At 48.7% G+C, this 19080-nt stretch overlaps 1 protein-coding gene across 7 annotated transcripts in view; it reads right to left on the minus strand.

Annotated features, from left to right (window-relative positions):
• Positions 1 to 19080, minus strand: part of RAPGEF1 (Rap guanine nucleotide exchange factor 1) — a 136371-nt gene that overhangs the window by 52216 nt on the left and 65075 nt on the right. For 6 of the 7 annotated variants that reach the window (XM_018056024.1, XM_018056030.1, XM_018056025.1 and 3 more), the window contains exons 2-5: positions 13922 to 14061; positions 13238 to 13351; positions 8685 to 8863; positions 3734 to 3890 (exon numbers count right to left, since the gene is read on the minus strand). In XM_018056024.1, coding sequence (XP_017911513.1) covers positions 3734 to 3890; positions 8685 to 8863; positions 13238 to 13351; positions 13922 to 14061 — 590 coding nt within the window. The remainder of the gene's footprint in view (positions 1 to 3733; positions 3891 to 8684; positions 8864 to 13237; positions 13352 to 13921; positions 14062 to 19080) is intronic. The other variant, XM_018056027.1, reaches the window with a different exon arrangement.

Below are 19080 nucleotides of genomic sequence, written 5' to 3' on the forward strand. Positions count from 1 at the left end.
CCTGACACTTCTGTAAGGCTCTCAAGGTAAAAAGGCTTTGTTTCAAAAAATGAAATTAAAACAAAAAACAAAGACTATGCAACCGGCCAATATGCAGCAGAAACCAACCACAGCCACAGAAACCTAAAACATCTCTCTGGCCCTTCGCAGAAAGTGTACCTTGCCCTGAAGCTATGTGTTAAGGTATTTACAGATGAACGGATGTTAGGATGTCTCAAATTCGCTTCCAAATAAACCAGAGGAGCAGGAAGAGGTCTGGAAGGAACAAGACTGGCCAACCGTGGAAGCTCTGTGATGAGGCTTCATTACACTGTTCTCTTTTTGCAAATGTCTAAACTTTGTCATAATAAAAAATTTTAAAATAGGCTGAACAGGGAATAAAAGTGATGGCTGATCTTAAATGTCAGTGTGGCAGAGACAGCCAGGTGCCCCACAGTACCTGCTCTTCTTTGTTAACAGAATTTCACTCGGGCATGTGACTAAGCTCTGGCCAATGAAAGGTGAGAGTCTGTGAGGCCTTGGAGTGAGGGCCAGCAAACGGAGAAGGCCCGACTGCCTATCCTCTTCTCCTCCTTGCTAGTAGCTGTGAACGATGGAGACTGAACAGCCATTCTGCACCAGGAAGTGGAGTCCGTGTGTTACGATGGTGAGAGAGCAGGGCAGGAGACCACATCCTGGCCAGTCTGTGAAAATGCCACCCTGGCCTTGGAGTGCCTATCGCTAGGCTTCTTACGCGTGAAGGAGAAATAAAGTTCTACCTCTTGAAGCCAGGATTATTTTGGATTTATTTGTAGTCAAATCTACCCCTAGCTCATACAGTCAGGAAAATATTTCTTTCAAAATATTCACCTTATTCAAGGTGAGTCTGGTACACAAGCACAGTTTTGGTTGGTAACTATCAAAGGTCACCAGAACTGTGGGTATTCCAAAGTTTTCCCCCCAGGTCAGTGTAAGAAGAAGGCTTTTTTCTTTCCCTCAATCAAAAAACTGAGTGAGTGAGTGAGTGAATGAGTGTGTGTGTGTGTGTGTGTGTGTGTGTGTGTGTGTCTGTGTGTGCTGTTGGAGAAAAAGCTGGAGGGCTCAGCAGGGAGACCCAGGAGGATCTGAAGAGGTAAAGCAGACTCCAGAGAGACACGAGAGGAGAAGGAACGCTGGAAAGGCGAAACGAGGAAGAGCTGGGGTCTTGGTTTCGAAAGGACAAACTTGCATTATCTGTTTGACCTCGAGAAACTCAGTCCTCCAACAGCCAAGTCCTGGGCTGGAGGTGGTTCCTACAGCAAATGGGGAGAGAGGGCCTTTGAGTTAAGTGGAGAGTCAACTGTCAGTGTTATGACAACTTAGACCTTAACAAGAAATGCCAGCACCACAGGTTCTGGATTGTCCCTGCTGTCCTGACTGACTCCAACCACAGATATCCCTTCGTGACGCAGGCCAGCTCCTGCTTATCCTACAGGCTTCAGCCTGCCCGTGGGGGCATCCCTGGGGAAGCATCTCTGATCACCCTGAAACATGAAGGTTCCCCAAGACCCAAGTAAGACCTCACGCCTGTTCTCCTCTACAGCCCCAGTCGTACTGTAACTAATTATACAATTGCGGGTCTTTGGCTGGTGCCCTTCCCACCTTTAGACTGTAAACTCCATCAGGTCAGGGACTGCCAGTTTCATCTTCCTAATTCCACCACACTGCCCAGCACACAGCAGATTCTCACTAATGGCTTCTTGAATCAAAGAAACAAATCTAAATTTCCCGAGCTCCTCACTGACAGAATCTCTGTTCTTCTTAAAATATTTTAGGGACAATTGTGGAAAAATTCAGACACTGACAGGTTCATAATCAACAGGTGTCTCTTTCTTGCTCCCTCCCCCTCTTCTCATCCTGGTCAATCTGTGAAAACCTGATAAATTTTCTTTTAGACAACTTTCCAACTGACAGTGGCGTGTTCACGATCCCATAAAGAAAATCCACCTGGGAATGGCACGAAGCTTCATGCCTGGCAACTCTTCTATTCGTGACGTTCTGACTGGTTTTAAACACATCATTATGATCACGAGTAGAAGGAAACCTTAACAGTGTCGCCTGAGAAACAGCACTCGTCAGTAACAGCGTTTCCAGGAGCCTGAACAGAAGAGGCGAGGCAGAGGCGCACACACCCGATGGTGACTCGTGGCCCCGTCTCACTTGTCCTGCTGACCTCAGAGACTGACCAGGAGGCTCGCATGGGAGAATGTGTGACCAGCTGCCAGGTCTAGAAAGCGGCCACAGGCTGCCTCTGTCCGTTTCATGGTCAAAGCTGGGGACGTAGGGCCTAACTGTTCTGGGGAAGAAGAGACCGGGAACTCTCAGAGGATGCTGTGATGGCGTCCAGTCCCGCCCGCCTCCGAGTGAGCTCCAGGAAGGCCCCGAAGACAGAGCAGCCCTGCTCACACAGAGCAGGGAGCCACCCAGGTCACCCCAGTCCACACAGTTCATTCCAGAGCAGGTGGAGTGTTAAGCAACACTTTCTCAGCCTTCCGTTTGTAATTTCTACCCACCAGGGAGTCCTTACTCTACTCTCCAGAGCTTCCGGGGAATATCTGTGCAAGGAGGCAGCTTTTAGGAGGCTAGTAGCATGGCTGAATGGGGAAGGAAGTCTTTGGACCTAGGGTAAGTACCCCGGCTGCCATTTTGGACAGCAGGGTCTAGAGAGGAGAACACAGTTTTTCAAGCCAAGAGGTCTATCTGCAAAGCGCACCTCTAGCACCACATAATGAATAATAAACAGCAGCGAAGATCTGAGTGCTTCATATGCCAGACAGAGTTCTAAAAGCTTTACATGCATTAAGTAAGTGAACCCTTCCTAGAGCCCCGTGATATAGGGTGCCGTAACTACATGTGCTTTACAGATGAGCTAACTAAGGTTCAGAGCACCTGAGGGAATCGCTCCAGTTCACAGACTGGTAAGTTGAGGTGAACACGGGTGTGAAATCTAACGGGGCTCCAGCCTAGCCCTCCTTCCACGATATCACACAGCCTCGTCTAACAGCAGGGTCCACACCTACTCCCTGCTCACAGCCCTCGTCCTGACCTGCAGGCTCCCACCTGGTTCCTGCCCTACATTCTGCCTTGCTCCTTATTCACTGGGACTTATTTTCTCAATTAGGGTTTGTCCCTTGGACCCCAATTTCAGAACCATAGAACCTTCCTTAGAAGGACTTTGCTTCCCACCTTAACAATGATTCATAATTTTTTATTATGCCATTTCTGACTTCCCTGGGTAGTAAATTCACAAATTACATCATAGATTTCAGTTTTACTTCTAACTCATCTCAATCCTGCTTTTCTACTAAGAAGTTCTTAGAATATGAAAAGGTAGCAGTTGACATGCTGGGAGTTTTGCTAAGAGTCAATGCAAAAACAGCTCCCACTGGCCTTTGTCGAGCTGGCAGGTGCGCACAGCCAGTGCCGCAGTGTAAGGGCTCAGTGCAGATCCAACCCAAGGCCCAGCACAGGCTGCCTGCTTCTGGCAGCTTTTCTACCTATGGGCCCAGTCCGGCACAGGTGATGCGGCTGTAAAAGCAAGTGTACCCGAGAGAGACAGAAGCAGCTGTGAGACAGAGTGGCACCCAACAGCAGAGACACTGGAAGACATTCACTCCAACGTTCAGGAGTTTAGGAATGCGTTCTTGTGACACAAACAGCCGGCAGTGAGGCAGCTCCAAGTCCTTGCTGAGGACCACCGGGAACCCGCACGTACCTTCACTCCATCCAGCACGGCCTTGATGACCCCTTTCACAGTTGTCACCATCTCTTTATCTTCTGAGTTCACGCCTTCCAGCATCACTTGGTCAGACCAACGGATGAGGTTGGCGAGACTTTGGTACACTCGGCTGTAGCAGGAGGAGAGGGCTGAGCTGGAGGCAGGAGGAGATTTTCAAGAGAATGTGAAAACTCCACAGTACGCCCATCGCTTTAAGTCTTCTGTTTAGCACAGACCTAGTTTCTCAGTGACTCGGGTTTCTCAGTCCTTTCTATAAAGTTTGCACCTCCTTTTAATAAATACACTTTTCCTCCCTGAACCTATTTCCTTATATCCGATGAAGATTTTGTGGAGCTTTATATTCTGGTCTAAGCTTTTTTTTTTCATTTCTCAACTATAATGTATAAAAATTCCACAACGAGAGTTTATGTGCTTTTTCAAACTGCACATCCTCCACGAGATTCTGATAACATCTCTCAAGGAATGGTCCACCTTGCTCTCCTCTGAGTAGGTCAGAGTGTTGTACACTTATTCTGAATTAGATAAAAACTCACAGGCTGCTCTCACCTTCCGAGATGGCCCATACTCTATGGAGTGTGTTTCTCCCTAAATAAATCCACTTCTTACCTATCACTTGGGCTTCCCTGGTAGCTCAGACGGTAAAGTGTCTGCCTGGAATGTGGGAGACCTGGGTTGATCCCTGGGTCGGGAAGAACCCCTGGAGAAGGAAATGGCAACCCACTCCTGTACTCTTGCCTGGAAAATTCCATGGACGGAGGAGCCTGGTAGCCTACAGTCCATGGGATCACAAAGAGTCGGACACGACTGAGCAACTTCACTTTTCACCTATCACTTTGTCTCTCACTGAATTCTTTCTGTAATGACACACTGAGAACCTAAGCTTCAGCCTGGATGGGAGGAAGGTTTGGGGAAGAATGCATACATGTATACGTATGGCTGAGTCCTTTCCTTCTTCACCTGAAACTATCACAAATAATTAGGTCTACTCCAATACAAAACGTTTTGGTGTTAAGAAAGTAAAAACCCATATGTGTCATGAGGAGCCAACAGGTTTGTGGGATTTTAGCAGGCAGGATCTTTTAGAGAACAGCTTTTACTTTGATTAAAAAAATTTTTTTTTGTATCTTAGTTCCAAGACCAGGGATCGAACCTGTGCCCCCTGCAGTAGAAGAGTGAAGTCTTAACCACTGGAACACCATTCCCAACAAGGGAAGTCTCAAGGAATAACCTTTAAATATGAGACCTGAAATTTACTAGACTTCCTCCTAACATTGGCTTGGCTTTGTCATCCCCTGCAATAAACCATGGTTGCGAAGTCAGAGGAATGCACTAATGAAGGGTATTTTAAGAAGGATAAGTCAGAGGCGAGGTGGCCTGTGGTGGTGGGAGAGGTATCAACTTCACAACAACACAAAACAAGCTGCAAGTACTTTTGGAGGTCCTAACAATTGTAGAGTAGGGGCCAAAATGAAGATGTTTTATACCTTACACATATTTCTAAAATAACTAAAGACGATTATCCCGAGGATTTATGGAAGGAATTATTTTTCTATTTTGAATATTATGTATTATAATAGAAGAAGAGCAAAAGTAGAAAATTTGTGGACTGCTACCTCTTCCATTAAAAAAAAAAAAAAAAGAAGCTGATATTTAGCAGCCAAAGGTATGCTTTTTCTCCACAGATATAATTGTAAGAAAAATACATAATATTGTACAGTGATTAAAACAGCTTCTAAAAATAAAGCCATTAAAAAAAAAAAAAAAACACCTGAACCAAACAAGGCTCGAACAAGAAGCTCTTCAAAATCAGATGAGGAGGAAGAGAATTTCCAGGAGACTGGTCTCCTATTCTGCCGTTCACTCTACCCCGTGCGTGTTCCAACGGGGGGAAAAGCAGAGTCAGAAAGACTGAAAGCGAACTCCCCAAGTCCCATTACAAAAAAGAAAAATGTGACAAGGCAACCACAAGAAAGCCAGGGTCTGGCTGCTTCAGAGGATGATATAAATGCTGAGTATCCAGTGTCACACCTATTCTCTTAGAAAGGACAACTAGGAGAGTAGAACAACACTTCTAGACTTTCCTGGGGCCTGGATCATAGGTGATGTGGTCTTGAAAGGGAAGGTGCTCCTAGCCGTCTGCCTCTCCTCCCAGGCAAGGCCAGATGAGGCCTTTTTAAACAAAGACTGGCCTCCCACCCCCGCCTAAGCGGATGCCACCACAGCACCTGGCGATAATTAGAGGAAAGAGGTGGGCGGGGTCCCTTTTATGTGATGCTCAATTCCTACCTGCACTGGATGTTAACATTTTCCTGAGAGCACCTAAAAATATCAGTAATTGGGTCCACCCTTCACATCGTTAGCTTGGAGGAAGAATAGTCCTGTGTCTAAACGTAACAGGAAGGACATTAAAAAAGGAAGGAGGGTCCTGTACCATAAAAATGTCCAGAGGACCAGTTCATCTGCTTCCAAAACGGAGCAAAGCCATCTACACGGAGGGCGAGCAGGGATCCTGCTCTCACACCTCCGTTCATTGCCAAGAAGCAGCCAGCTGCTTGTTCACAGGCCCGTCACCACTGCCCTGGGAACAGGGGAGAAGGGTAGCCAACAGTCTGCCTGCTGGAACCCCACCCACAGAGCAGGCAGGATAACACCCTCCCAGTCAACAAACGGGCTTCCCGGGGGGCTCAGCAGTCAAGAATACACTTGCCAATGCAGGAAACACAGGTTCGATTCCTGGGTCAGGAAGATCCCCTGGAGGAGGGCATGGCAACCCACTCCAGTATTCTTGCCTGGAGAATCCCACGGACAGAGGAGTCTGGCGGGCTCAGTTCACAGGGTTGCAAAGAATTGGACATGACTGAGCAACTAACACACACGTAACCAACAAACGTGCCAGGAGGAATGAGATTGTGGAAGGAAGCTGACAAACATTTGAGGGAGTATTTTCGATCATGTCAGGGAGAGCAATAAAAATATCATCAGTTGGCTTTTGAAAAATTTCAGGAGGAAAAATATCCCTTAAACGGTATTAACCGAAGGACTACCAGGAAAAAAAGAAAGGGAAAAAACCATTGTTCCTTATGGCCACACCCAGGCATTTCTCTTTTCCTCTTGAGGAAATGGTTATAGATGTTAAGTAATTATGAAACCTCCCCACAGACAGAAACGCACCCCAGACCACTGTCATATCACTTGATCAAGTCTCCCAGAGCTTGCGTGTCTAGAAAGTAGCTTCCCCAGCAGAGCTGTTGGCCGACACTTGGGGTCGTGAGGCCGGGCAGCAGCGCGGGGCCAGCGCTCCCATAGGACTCGGCGAAGGTAGCCATGCTGACTCTCCGGAGGGGGGCACACGAGGTGGTGGGTGTGGGGCTCCAGCAGTCGGCGCCCATGTGGTCACATTCCACTCACATGCCTGCGAGTCTCTTCCCTCCTGAGACACACCTGCCTGCTGCCCTGCCCTCTCTGGTCGTCTTCTCCTGCCCCCAGTGCCCATCCAGCACTTGCCCTGACTTCAGGTCTGGCCCCAGCGTCTCCTCCCCCAGGAAGTTTAGTGACTCTCTTGTAACTCGCCCTCCATAAAATTGGCACCTGGTCAGACAGTGGGGGAGTTGGTGTTTTCAACCAGATCTGAACTCTCCCATGGTGGGCCCAGCCCATGAGAAGTCTATCAGAGCATTTCACAGAAAGCTGTCTATGCGCCTGAAACCAGCTTACTGTTAGGCACATTCCCTCCAAGGAGAGCCGCACCGGGCCCGTCCACAAGCTGGGCACTGGGGACCTACTGGGAAAGCACAGCACTTGTCTCACAGAGGCCTCCATGGGCCTCTGAACAAGGCACCAAAGCTACTGGCTGCCCCAGAGGCTTGGGTACATGACGGCAGCCTGCTGTGGAAAGTGAAGACAGAACCGGGCAAAGCCCTATCAACACTGTATCCTTCCCCACCAACTGGGTCCAGTAAGCTTCCAGGCAGAAGACCACCAGCAGAAGCCAGAAGACAGGGGTCAGCACAATCTACAGGGGTCAGCAGAAACCCCAGAGCAGGTAGCTTCTTGGAAATGAAGATACTGCTTGCTTTATCTCCCAAAAGAAGAGAACTATGCCCTTCATTGCCAAGTTCTGAAAGCGGTTCATGAACGCTTAGCCCCGTGGGGCTACAAGGACACTAACCCATCCTGAGGAACTGAAACAGAGAGATGTTTATTCCAGACAGGCACCAGGGAAGGAAAACAAAGCCAGCAGGCATCTGACAGCCTCTCATGAGAAGGCTTCACTGAAGGTTACATTCAATATTGCTTTTCATTCTGTGGTTAACGACAAACAAGAGAGGCAAGCCGCTGACTAACCTTTCAGAGGAAAATGAACTCTAGCAAAAAAAAAAAGCATTACCCAACAAAAGCTGACACCATCCCTGTACCTGGCTTCCAATGAATCCAGCTGCCGTCTGGGAGGACCTGGCTTGATACAACTCAATGTTTCACTAGTCCATGCTCTACTGGGACTCCTCTCTACCTCTTTTGACTTAATAATGTAAGCGGTCAAGATCTCTAAGCAGCTAAATACTGGCAGGATTTGGTGTCACAATAAACTATGGTTAACACAGGGAACTGGGGAAAATGTGTCCAAATCAATGGGATGATTGCCAATGAGCCAGCTAGTATGAAAAAAAAAAACCATAGGCTTACCCAGCGGCTACCCCCCAGCAGTGGTGGTGAGCTTCACTCAGTGTCGAGGCCTCATGAGTAACAATGACCTCAACCTTGGGGAAAAACCAGGCAGAGACCATGGGGCAAGGCTGGGGGCAGGGACTGGAGGGCTCCTTTTCCTCCTGGCACTCCTCGCTGTTCGTAGAAATGTTGGGTGTGAATGGCCCCCAAACCAAGGTGCCACTATGCCTCCACAGCTCTAACACGGCCCAGAGCAACTCACCTGTGCTGAATTCGAGGGTCGCTCTGCACCAGGGGTAAGATGGCCTCCAGCACCTTGCTGGCGGACCCCGGGAGCATCTCCAGGACCTTCTTATCAATAGCCATTTTGTCCACAATGGTCTTAAAGTAGCGCAAGGCACTGACAACTTCCTTCTCTTTCTCCTCCAGCCAGCTCAGGTTCTGAAAGGAAATGTTAAGCATAAGGAGGGAGGAGAGAGATTAAAGGGAGTGATTTTAAAAGAAATGAATAAAATTTCCTGTAGACCACTTTGAGATTGATGCCACTGGAAAGGGCTTCTTGCTGCAGAAACTAAGTCAAATTGTTTCCCTAAGGACTGCAATCAGGATACAGAGGCCAGACTTGGGGCAGAAGAAGGGGTTGGATGGAGAAAAGTAGTTTAGGTATTCCTAAGTCCCTTCCTAGACAGAGACAGACTCGCCCAGGGTCTCCTCCACCACTACACGGAACTATCACCGCTAATCTCACCAAGTACAGTGAGGACTGATTTGCTGATGGCTGTAGGATGCTTGGGTACTGTGCATGTCTATCCAGGAAATCAAACTGAGAAACCCCAGGCCTTTCAAGGTCCTGAGGGCTATGTGAGATTGGTCAGAGGCATTAGTGCTCAAAGCCCATTCTCCAGGACTCCTTGTTAGAGTCCCACATTTGACCTGCAGATGCAGTGCCCTCTCAATGAGATGAGATGGCACTCCCAAAGGACCTGGAAGCCCTGGGGTGAAAGGGTGAGGAAGCTGGACAGACAGCAGAAATTCAGGCACTGCTCCTGCCGCAACTGCTAACAGCATCCAGAGTATCTCTGCTCCCGAGGAAAGCTCACCAAGGAAGAAAATAAAAACACAGAGCCCTGGACCTGCCGGCATTCACATTCCCACACCCAAGTCTCTCCTCTTTGACTGTGGAGTACCTTGAATCCACGGTCAGTGGGTAAACACACTCCTTACACTGACCCTGAGGTCAACAACCCAGGTCTCAGTTGGCTGGCAGGGAAAGGGAAACCAAGAATAATTGTTAAGATAGATAAATCCAAAAATGGATAATCCATTCGAGTAGAATGGATTACTTGCCCAGGGCAAATTAAGGATAGTACAAGTGAGGAAAACTTCCACCTATGGGCTCTTTGAGCTCCAGAGACTACATAAACAAAACCCACCAAGAACAAGAAGATAATTTCTTAAAAAAGGAGATTTAAAACTACACAAATACATAAAAAAGTGATACATAATAAAGTGATTATGATTCTGAACACCAGTTCTTTTAAAATAATGAGGAACGTCATTTTAAATTAAATTTTTAAGTAGTGGATTTCATGGGAATATCAAAGAAAAACCATATAAATGGAATTAAGAAGTCATTAGTTCCTTTGTGGGACGACTTTCAGCCTTGATTTAGCTCCTCTCAGCTCCTCTCAGAACACCTTCCCCAAAGGTGTTCTGTAGAGCACTAGGATATCATGCTCCCATTCCCAGCATGGGTCTCTCTGCTCTTACTTTATTTTTCTCTTTTTACCAACTGACACCTTTATTTACTGTCTGTTTCCAAGGGCCAGGTACTTGCTTCTCTAGCTCAAGGCAAGAGCATTCTGCTTTGCCTAGGCCTACCCGGAGCTCAGAGGAACCTCAGTCTGAAGGAATCATGGCGCCGTGCAGACACCAAACATGACTAAAACCACACTGGCTGGTTGGGCAAGAGGATGACGGCCACAACACTGCCATCTCAGCACCTCAGGACTCCTCAGGCGCCAGCATGACGAAACAGGGGGAGGAGGCCGGAAATGTTTTACGAAAATGTGTCCCCAGGTTCGCTAGGGAGAAAGGGGCTGACCTGAAGATGGGAGGCCTCCAAAGCAGCAGGTGTTTCACAACAGAGAATTCTCCTGTCATTTGCAGAGAGATCAAACCGGGCTGCCCTGGGCTCCTAACAGAGACGTGATACCTCGCAGAGTCAGGTTTCATCCATCAACGCTCCAGCAGATTCCACTCCCTGACTCAGTGGCCTCTGAATGCTATGCATTCCCCCTGCCCTCCAGCTGTTAAAACTATGGCTTCTCACAAAACGCAGCCAGCAGTCAAGAGTTTACAATGAGACACCCAGAAGAAGCAACCCCAGGAACCAGGGACCTGAGGCCAGGGCCTTGGAGAGGCAGGGGCATCCACCTGCACACGGCCTCGTGCGTCAGGGGGTTAGGGGCCCCCGTGGCACAGACAGACCTGGAAACCACCCGAGGCCAGTGGTGCTGGGGGAGGCTGTGATCCAAAGGCACCACTGGGCTTCAGGCTTCTCGTGTGCAAAATGGGAAGACTAATGCCTGCTCTGGGTGGGCTAAGGAGGCTTGTGGGGGTGCTCGGGGAGAATATTTGTGGAAGCATTTCATAAAATTAAGGGAATAGCAGATTCTGACTAAGCAACCTTGGCCCAGAGCCCACACTTTCTGTATACCAGGAACAGTGAAAGCTTGCGTGTACAGTCGAGGTGAGAAGGAAGACAGCGCGTGATGCCACTCAGGACAGGGCCCGGCACAGGAGACCCACGGGAAGTTGTGGGGGAATCCGAATCTCTTCCTGTCTACCTGAGCTGCAGCTTCCCGGGTAACATCCTGGGAACAATGAGACTATACACAGAAACACTAAGTTGTAAGAGAGTTAGTAAGTCACAGTTAAGGATGACGGCAGATGACAGGCTACGGTAAGATATCTCCGACAGAGTCAGCTACGCTCACACCCTGGCAGGCAGACCCCCAACACCTCCAGTCCTGACTGTGGGCCTCCATGTTTGAGCTCACTCTGGATCATGCAGGTGACAGGGCATGGACACTCCACCCTTCTTAAAGGGTGATGACCAAGAACCAGGCTGATGCTCTTCCTTGGGGGAGGATCTATACAGCTCCTTCCTAGAGAACAGTTTCTCAGCCACGGCACGGGCATTTTAGGACAGATGATGCTTTGTTGTGGGGGTTGGGGGAGGTGCTGTCCTGTGCATTGCACAACGCCTACCAGCATCCCTGGCCTCTACCTACCAGACGCCAGGAGCACCTGCTTCAGCCTCCTGGTTGTGACAACCAAAACTGTCTCCAGACATTGCCAGCTGTGCCCTGGGGTCTGCAGGAACCCCCACTAAGGACAGGGTACTTGAACGTCAAGTTTCCTCTATCATTTCTCTTGGAATAAAGAAGAAACAGGGGTGGAAATGCCAAGAAGTGAGCGGCTGGAACAGTTTCCTATCAGATCACTAGCAAAACAGTCTTTAGTGTGTCATTTTGCTCTGGGCTCCCTGGACGGTGTCAGATGACAACTGACACTCTTCTTGGTGTTCCATATAAAACCCAGCTCCAAGGGGTTGCTAAACAGATTGTAATTTAAAAAAATAATAATTGTGGCACAGACCAAATCCTGCACTTTACTCCTCTCTCCAATCTGGAATTCAGGTCAGTCTGGTAAACAACATACATTTCATCCTTGCTCTCTAGGTTCTTTTTGTTAACAGATGGGGCAGGAAAATGATTCAGTGAAAGACTCTGGACTGAAAACCCTGATTTTCCCTACTTTTAACTAGTATTTTAAGATATTCTGCTGGTCAACACAAAAACAAGAGGAAGTACACTGCAAAATTCAACAACTCTGTGTTTATGTAGCAGGCCAGTGCTCGCTAGTGGTGTTAAATCGACAGCTGAGCTGTGACAACAGTTCTGTAAACTACACTGTGGACAGCTACTAAAGAATTGAGAATCTACTTATCTGACAGGCTTGTCTTTATTTTATCTCGCTGAGTTTAATTTTGTTTTTATGTTCAGTTATGTGTGGGGATTAGCATTAGGTTTTTTAGGTATTAAAAAATAAATTTTCATAAAAAGTAGACGTAACATCAGAGTTTCAACTTGATGTCTGGTGGCCTGTGTTTCAATCTCTGGGTCACCGCTTTTTGTATGGTTTTGCTCCATAGCCCTAGTTTCCTTGTCTGCAAAATTTAAGTTTCCACCTCCCAGGGTTATAATGAGAATTAAGTAAGGGAATGAGTGAAAGCACTGAGCATGGGGCTAAGAAAAGGCTTGGTAAATGTTAGCAGGACAAAAGGAATCCCTGGCTATGAGACACTGGTTCTGTGCTATCTCATCACGCTCAGGAGTCTCGCGAGACATTTAAAGAGACCATACACTTTACATGCCCTTCCTCTTCTCAACTGTCCAGAGCATCTTAGCAGCTCAAGGAAAGAACAGCTGGTCTTAAGAGATGAGACTCACCCGTTCCCCCCGAACCCGTTGGACCCAAGCAGCACACCCAAACCAGTCCCCGAATCCCCAAGCTTTCACCATGGAGCACTGGGCTTGCTTTGCTCCAAAGACCACGAAGGCCTGGATAAACTTTGACTTTTATCCATGGCTCCTTGGACTGTTTCCTGAACAATTAAGCCCACAGCTGCCACCCAACTGAACACAATGATATTGCAACAGAATTTTTTTTTTCCATCCCCAAAACCATGGGCCAGGATTCTGCAGTAGAAGGCAAGGCAAACCCAATTGTTCTTAGCATCACACTGACCTTCTGCCTTTGAGACCTGGAAGCCACAGCACTGGTGGACATAAACTCTACTGCCTGCTGCTCCAGATCCAAGGGGATAGGGTAGCCCTCTGGCAGAAATCTGTCTGTTGCCTCCTGGAAGAGAGGAAACCTGGATTCCTACAGAGCTTGAAATGGCCGTTTTAAGCTGAAGGGAAGGGGTTGATGAAAATCAACAGCTGTTGCAACACATCTGGCTTGACTGGCCCTGTCGAGGTTCCTGGTGTTTGAGGGCATCTTCAGCTGGGTTTCAAGGGTTTAGCAAGTTTCAGAGCGTGGATCCTGGAACCAAATGATGGATGTTCTGGACATCACAAATCTACGTGTGTGTGTCGGGGGGCAACATGGGCCTCTCTAGGGGCATGGAGGCTGCGTCCTGGGGTGTGAATGTGATGCTCTGAGCTGTGTTAAATGCCCAGAGGATGACATCTGGAAAAGAACTGTTCTAGCCAACCGATCTGGACTCTTATTAATGGGAGAAACACTCACCCATCCTAAAGGTTTCTATTTCACAAGGACATGGCAGGCCCCAGCTGGAACCGTGGAGAGCTACAGGAAAGGCACTCTGTACTGAAAGCTCAGTCCCCAGGGCATGAACTCAGAAACAGCACAAACACATTGCTCAAAGCAGGTGAAGGCCAGGAGAAACACCTGGAGTCAGCTTACTTTGTTCATGGGCTTCTCTGAAATCTTCACAGACACCTCGGCTGGTTTTCCCTTCTTTGATGGCGTCCTCTTGATTTTGGGCGAGTGGAATTTGTCCTTCAGCTTCATGGTGAAGGAGGAGAGATGAGAACGCTGAGAGTCTGAAAACAGAGGAGGTACTGACTGTTAGAGGCAGAGTGGGAAGAAGCCGTGGTTCATTCGCCTCCTGTGGAAATGAGTGTTGTCCTCTGGCAAATCTTTCCCTTTCACTGTTTGAGGTTACAGAGAAAAGGAAACACGGATCCATTCAAATTCTTTTGCTTATACCTTTCAATTTTTGCAATTGCCTTCTAAGTTAGAGTGAAAGCGGTCAAAATGGGTGTGGAAAACAAACACGCAAATACTTCCATGAGTCTCTATAGAGTTCATCTGATGATCCGACCAAAGTCCAAGGGAACTGGCTAAGATGAAAGGACACCATGGTGGAACTGCAGAAGGGCTGGACATGAGAACTGGGAATGAAGGACCTTTTGAGTGGACCTTCTCATTGTCTGGTTAGGGAACTGCAACAAGTGACATGCGTCAGGCCTCAGAGCCGTCAGCGGAGACTGAAGTAGAACCAAGGTGTTCAAAACCCTCAGGGACACAGTGAAAGACAACTTGGTTTCTCAACAAAATCAGGAATAAGATAAGGGTGTCCATTTTGGTCCCTGTTACTCAATTTTGTACTCCAACACAAGCCATCCAGATTGGAAAGATAAAACTATCTATAGATGACATAATTTTGTATACGAAAAAATCCGAAGCAATCCACTAAGAAACTAGTACTAACAAATTTAGTAGGCTCACAGGATACACGATGATACACAAAATAAACAAGGTCACAGACAAGAATCAATTCTATTTCTACACGATAGCAAGGAACATTCAAAACAAATGTAAGAAGCGTCCATTCACAATCATCAAAATGAATGAAACACACAGGCGTAAAACTGCATTTAAGTGATGTACTGATACACTACACCATGGATGAATCCCAGAAACATGATGCTAAGTGAAAGAAGCCAGTCATGAAAGACCACGTACTGTATAAATTCCTTTTATCTGCAATGTCCAGAACTGGCAAATCTCTAGAGACAGAAAGTATTAATAGATGAGAGGTTGCCTAAGACTAAAGGGAGCAGAGAGGGATGGAGAGCGGCTGCTGGTGACTAAGAGGTTTCTTTTGGTGGGGGAGAAGTGTTCTAAAATTAGAATCTGGTGATCGTTACACAACCCAGTGCATTACTATAAACAAACTTTGAATTCTACACTTTAAAGGAGTCATGTAGTCAGATATGTGAATTCTATCTCAATGAAGCTGTTGGGGAAAAAAAAAAAAAAACCAACGAGCAGCCTTCCTTTATTTACCACAGCACTTTCCAGGGTTTGAAACCATCTTATTATTTATGTGTTTATCTCCTAACAAGAACACACTCGCTGAAGACTGTACCTGCCCTGCTCAAGCCTGCATCTCCAGTGCTAACACTGTACGTAGCCCAGAGAAGATGCTCGGGAAACATTAATTCAACAAATGAAGAAATCGACCAAAGAAAAAATACCCCACAAAAACCACTCCTTCTTTGGCTAATGTCAGAAATTAATAGAAAATACTTGAAAATGGTTGACAATTAGGGAGAACGTGATTCTACGCAATGGAAAAAGAAGTACGTGTATTTAAAAAATAAAAAAATACAGTCCCTTTCAATTTTCTCAGCAATTTAGAGCTAAAAAGACCAGAAAACCCTTCCAAATAAATGACACAGCACCTCTATTACAGGCGTGTCACTGTGTCTCCTAGTGCTGGGCTTATCAGGGGCCAAGGCTCGATCCTCTCGTCAAAGACCTTCAGGCTGCGGGCAGGATCAGATACATGATTCGCCCTTGCAGTTATCTAGGAGCCCCCTGCACCCTGGACGAGAGAGAGGAGCCAGGCCTGACCTTCGTTCACGAGGGCAGTCAAACCAAACCCGGCCTCGCAGCTGTCTGTCCACCAGCCAGAGCTGCAGGAAGCCCTTCTTAGGGACCAGCGTGGCCACAAATCCACAGAGGGCTGGTGCGCCTCTCTCCTCAGCTAGAGCTGCTCGACGCAGAGCTCCGGGGCTCTGGGTACCAGTCCTCGCGGGCAGTGCCTGCCCTGGGATTCACAGCAGCCCAGCAGATGGTGTGACTGCTCCAGCTCCCCTCCTCTTCCCCACCCAAGCGGGGGGGGGGGGGCCCACACACAGTTTATACTTGCTTCTTTACAACTTCGGTAATTCACAGGGTAGTTAAAAGACTGGGCAGCTGTAGTCAGACTGTTTTGAGTCAACAGACTTCAGCAGCACCTCTGAAGTCTCCAGTTTTGTCTGATAACATTGTTCTACCTGAGACATCTGATGTGGCGTAGGTTAAATGAGATGCTGGCTGTAGTAATGCAGGAAGGTGCTCGTCCACGCGCGGGGCACATGGCACCTGCTCAGTGCCAGGAGCTTAACCTAACTGTGTGATGTAGACTGGCTGCAGGTCGGCCTGGGACTCTCTGCAGCACTGAACGTGTGACTCAGGATCCCGGGGAATGGCAGGCCTCACACATGCCCCTCTCTTCTCCCTTTAGTGCTGAGCGGAAGTCTCAACCTGGCCGGAGCCCGCTGGTCTCTGCCCCTCTTTCAGGCTGCTCTTCTTGCTGCGCCCACCTGCACCTTAGAACGCTGGCCTCAGCATCCCCAATGTCACAGCATATCTTTCTCCAGACAGGTTCCCAAGGCAGATGCTAGGGTGTGACTTCTACCCTGGTGAGTAAGACCGAAAGCAGGGCAAGAGAAGCAGACACAAATGGGGAAGTATAGGCAGGATGCGTGGTTTCTTTGGTGGTCACAGATCTTCAGAGACACAGACTGGGCAAGCCAGCTTCCGCCTCCTCCAGTCTGCTGCCCTGAGTAGCTATCACACACGGGTAGGCATGGGGCTGAGCAATGGCCAGTTTCACTCCCTGCCATCAGGACCAGGGCAGAATCAGGGTAGGCAAACGGTGTGGAGGCCCCTCCAGCCCCCGATTATGACCGAACGGCCAGGTAAGGACACCTTCGCCAGAGAGCAGCCATAGCCGCCCAGGAAGTACACGGCGACAAGCTCTGGCTGTCCCGGGGCAGTGGGGAATCCACATCAGCACATAAAGAAAGTGCGTATCTACCAATAAGCCTCCCTCTGCGGAGTACTTAACAGCCGCAGACAGCCACCTCTAGCACAAGATGCGATAAATCAAGTGGAAAGAGCAGGTTCTTTGTCATGACAACCAACCTCCTCAAGTTTGGAAATCAAGGGCAGAACAAACTAGGACAGGCTTCGACTTGGAGGCTGCTTGTTGTCTCTTCCTTGAAACAACAGCTTAGCAACAAAGCCTTTAGCACAGGTTTCAGGAGATTTGGAAGGTCACTCAAACTACGCGCCTGAGAGCAGATAAAGCACCGTGACAACCAGTGACGGCAGAGAGGGGGCACAGAGGTGGCGGCTACGTTAGGGTAATCCTACCAGCCTGCTACACACAGGCGTGTGCGTGCATGCACACCTGCACACACACTTCCCGACCCCTTCTCACATCCCTCATGTGGGTCGCTCATCTCGGATCGGGGGCAGTGCCAAAGAGACGGTCACGCGACTGCAGAGCTTCAGGGAGCTTCACTGACCACTCTTCCACTTCTCACTCGGGAAGTTACACTTCGGGTTTGGTGAATGTGTGTGCTTAGAGATTTTCTAGCACTGAAATTAAAACAGAATTTTGAAAGATTTCATACATGAGTCTGTACACCTTACAGAGAAGGAATGAAATCTATGCATCCAGTGACCTCACCCACCAAACGGAACTTCCCGGCAATGACGGACATGTTCCCTGTCCACACCGTCCAACATGACAGCCACCTGAGGTTACCAAGCACTTGGAATGTGCCTTGTGTGACCAAGAAACTGAGTTTTTATTGGAATGTAGAGAAACAGCCACGAGAAGCTAGCAGCTGCCCCACCGGACAGCGGGGCTCAAGAAGCAGAACGCTGGCAACCCCAGCACCCCCCCCACACGCCCATCGTGATGGTGTCTTCCTGCCCGACGACGGGTAGCTGTGATCCTGAATTGTGTGCTCATCACACCTTACTTTTTATGCTAGTTTAGATCTGTAAGTAGAGTTTAATGAGTAGGTTTGTGTAGCTAACTTAAGTGACATTATACTGTGACTACTCCCCTGTTCTTGCTGTCTCTCTCGGTGGCAGGTCTGGCATTTGACCAGGTGGCGTGCACGGAAGTGCTCTCCTTTCGGTCCTGTGCAGCCCCTCTCTTCTGCCGCGCCGCTTTTGCTGGGCCACTCTCCTGTCAGTGAACGCTGGGTCATTTCTGGTGTATTTGCTTCTATTAACAGCACTGCTCTGACCTTTCTCGTACATGCCTCCTGGAACACCCGCGAGAGCCTCTGTGGCAAGAGCTGCTGGACTAAAGTACACACCACACCTCACTTGAGGGCTGTGGCCAAGCGACCTCCAGGGGGTCTGGGCCTCTCTGCGGCCCCACAAGCACAGCCAAGCGCCCGCCTCCCCCCCTGCAGCGCCACACCCACCAGGACCTGGGCTTGCCAGACCTGCACACCTTGCGAGAGGGCCACACCTAACCAAGGAAACGAACGCCCCCCTGCACGTGGAAGCGCCACAACTGGAGTGTCTTACTGTGGTCTATTAAATTTGCTGGAACAACCTTGAAGGTCGCGGACAGAACTTAAGAAAACACACCCTCAAGCCACTGCTCGTGTATGTGTGTGCTTGGTCGTGTCCGACTCTTGGGACCCTGTGGACTGTAGCCCGCCAGGCTCCTCTCCATGGGATTTTCCTGGCAAGAAAATCCCAAGGAGGGGGTTGCCATTCCCTTCTCCAGGGGATCTTCCTGACCCAGGGATCAAACCTGCCTCTCCTGCATTGCAGGCAGGTTCTTGACTGCTGAGCTACTAGGGAAGCCCAACCACTGCTCGGTACGGCATTTACACCAAGGAGGGTCAAGAACTCCCAATGACAAACCCGCGAGTCATTTCTTCCAGAGGAAGAACGCTTACATGATCTCACAGTCAATTTCCGCATAGACGGCGTGGCGTGACGGAGACCAGCGCTGCCCTGAGGGGCCGCCA

Source organism: Capra hircus, chromosome 11 (genome assembly GCF_001704415.2).
Source record: "Capra hircus breed San Clemente chromosome 11, ASM170441v1, whole genome shotgun sequence".
NCBI lineage: Eukaryota > Metazoa > Chordata > Mammalia > Artiodactyla > Bovidae > Capra > Capra hircus.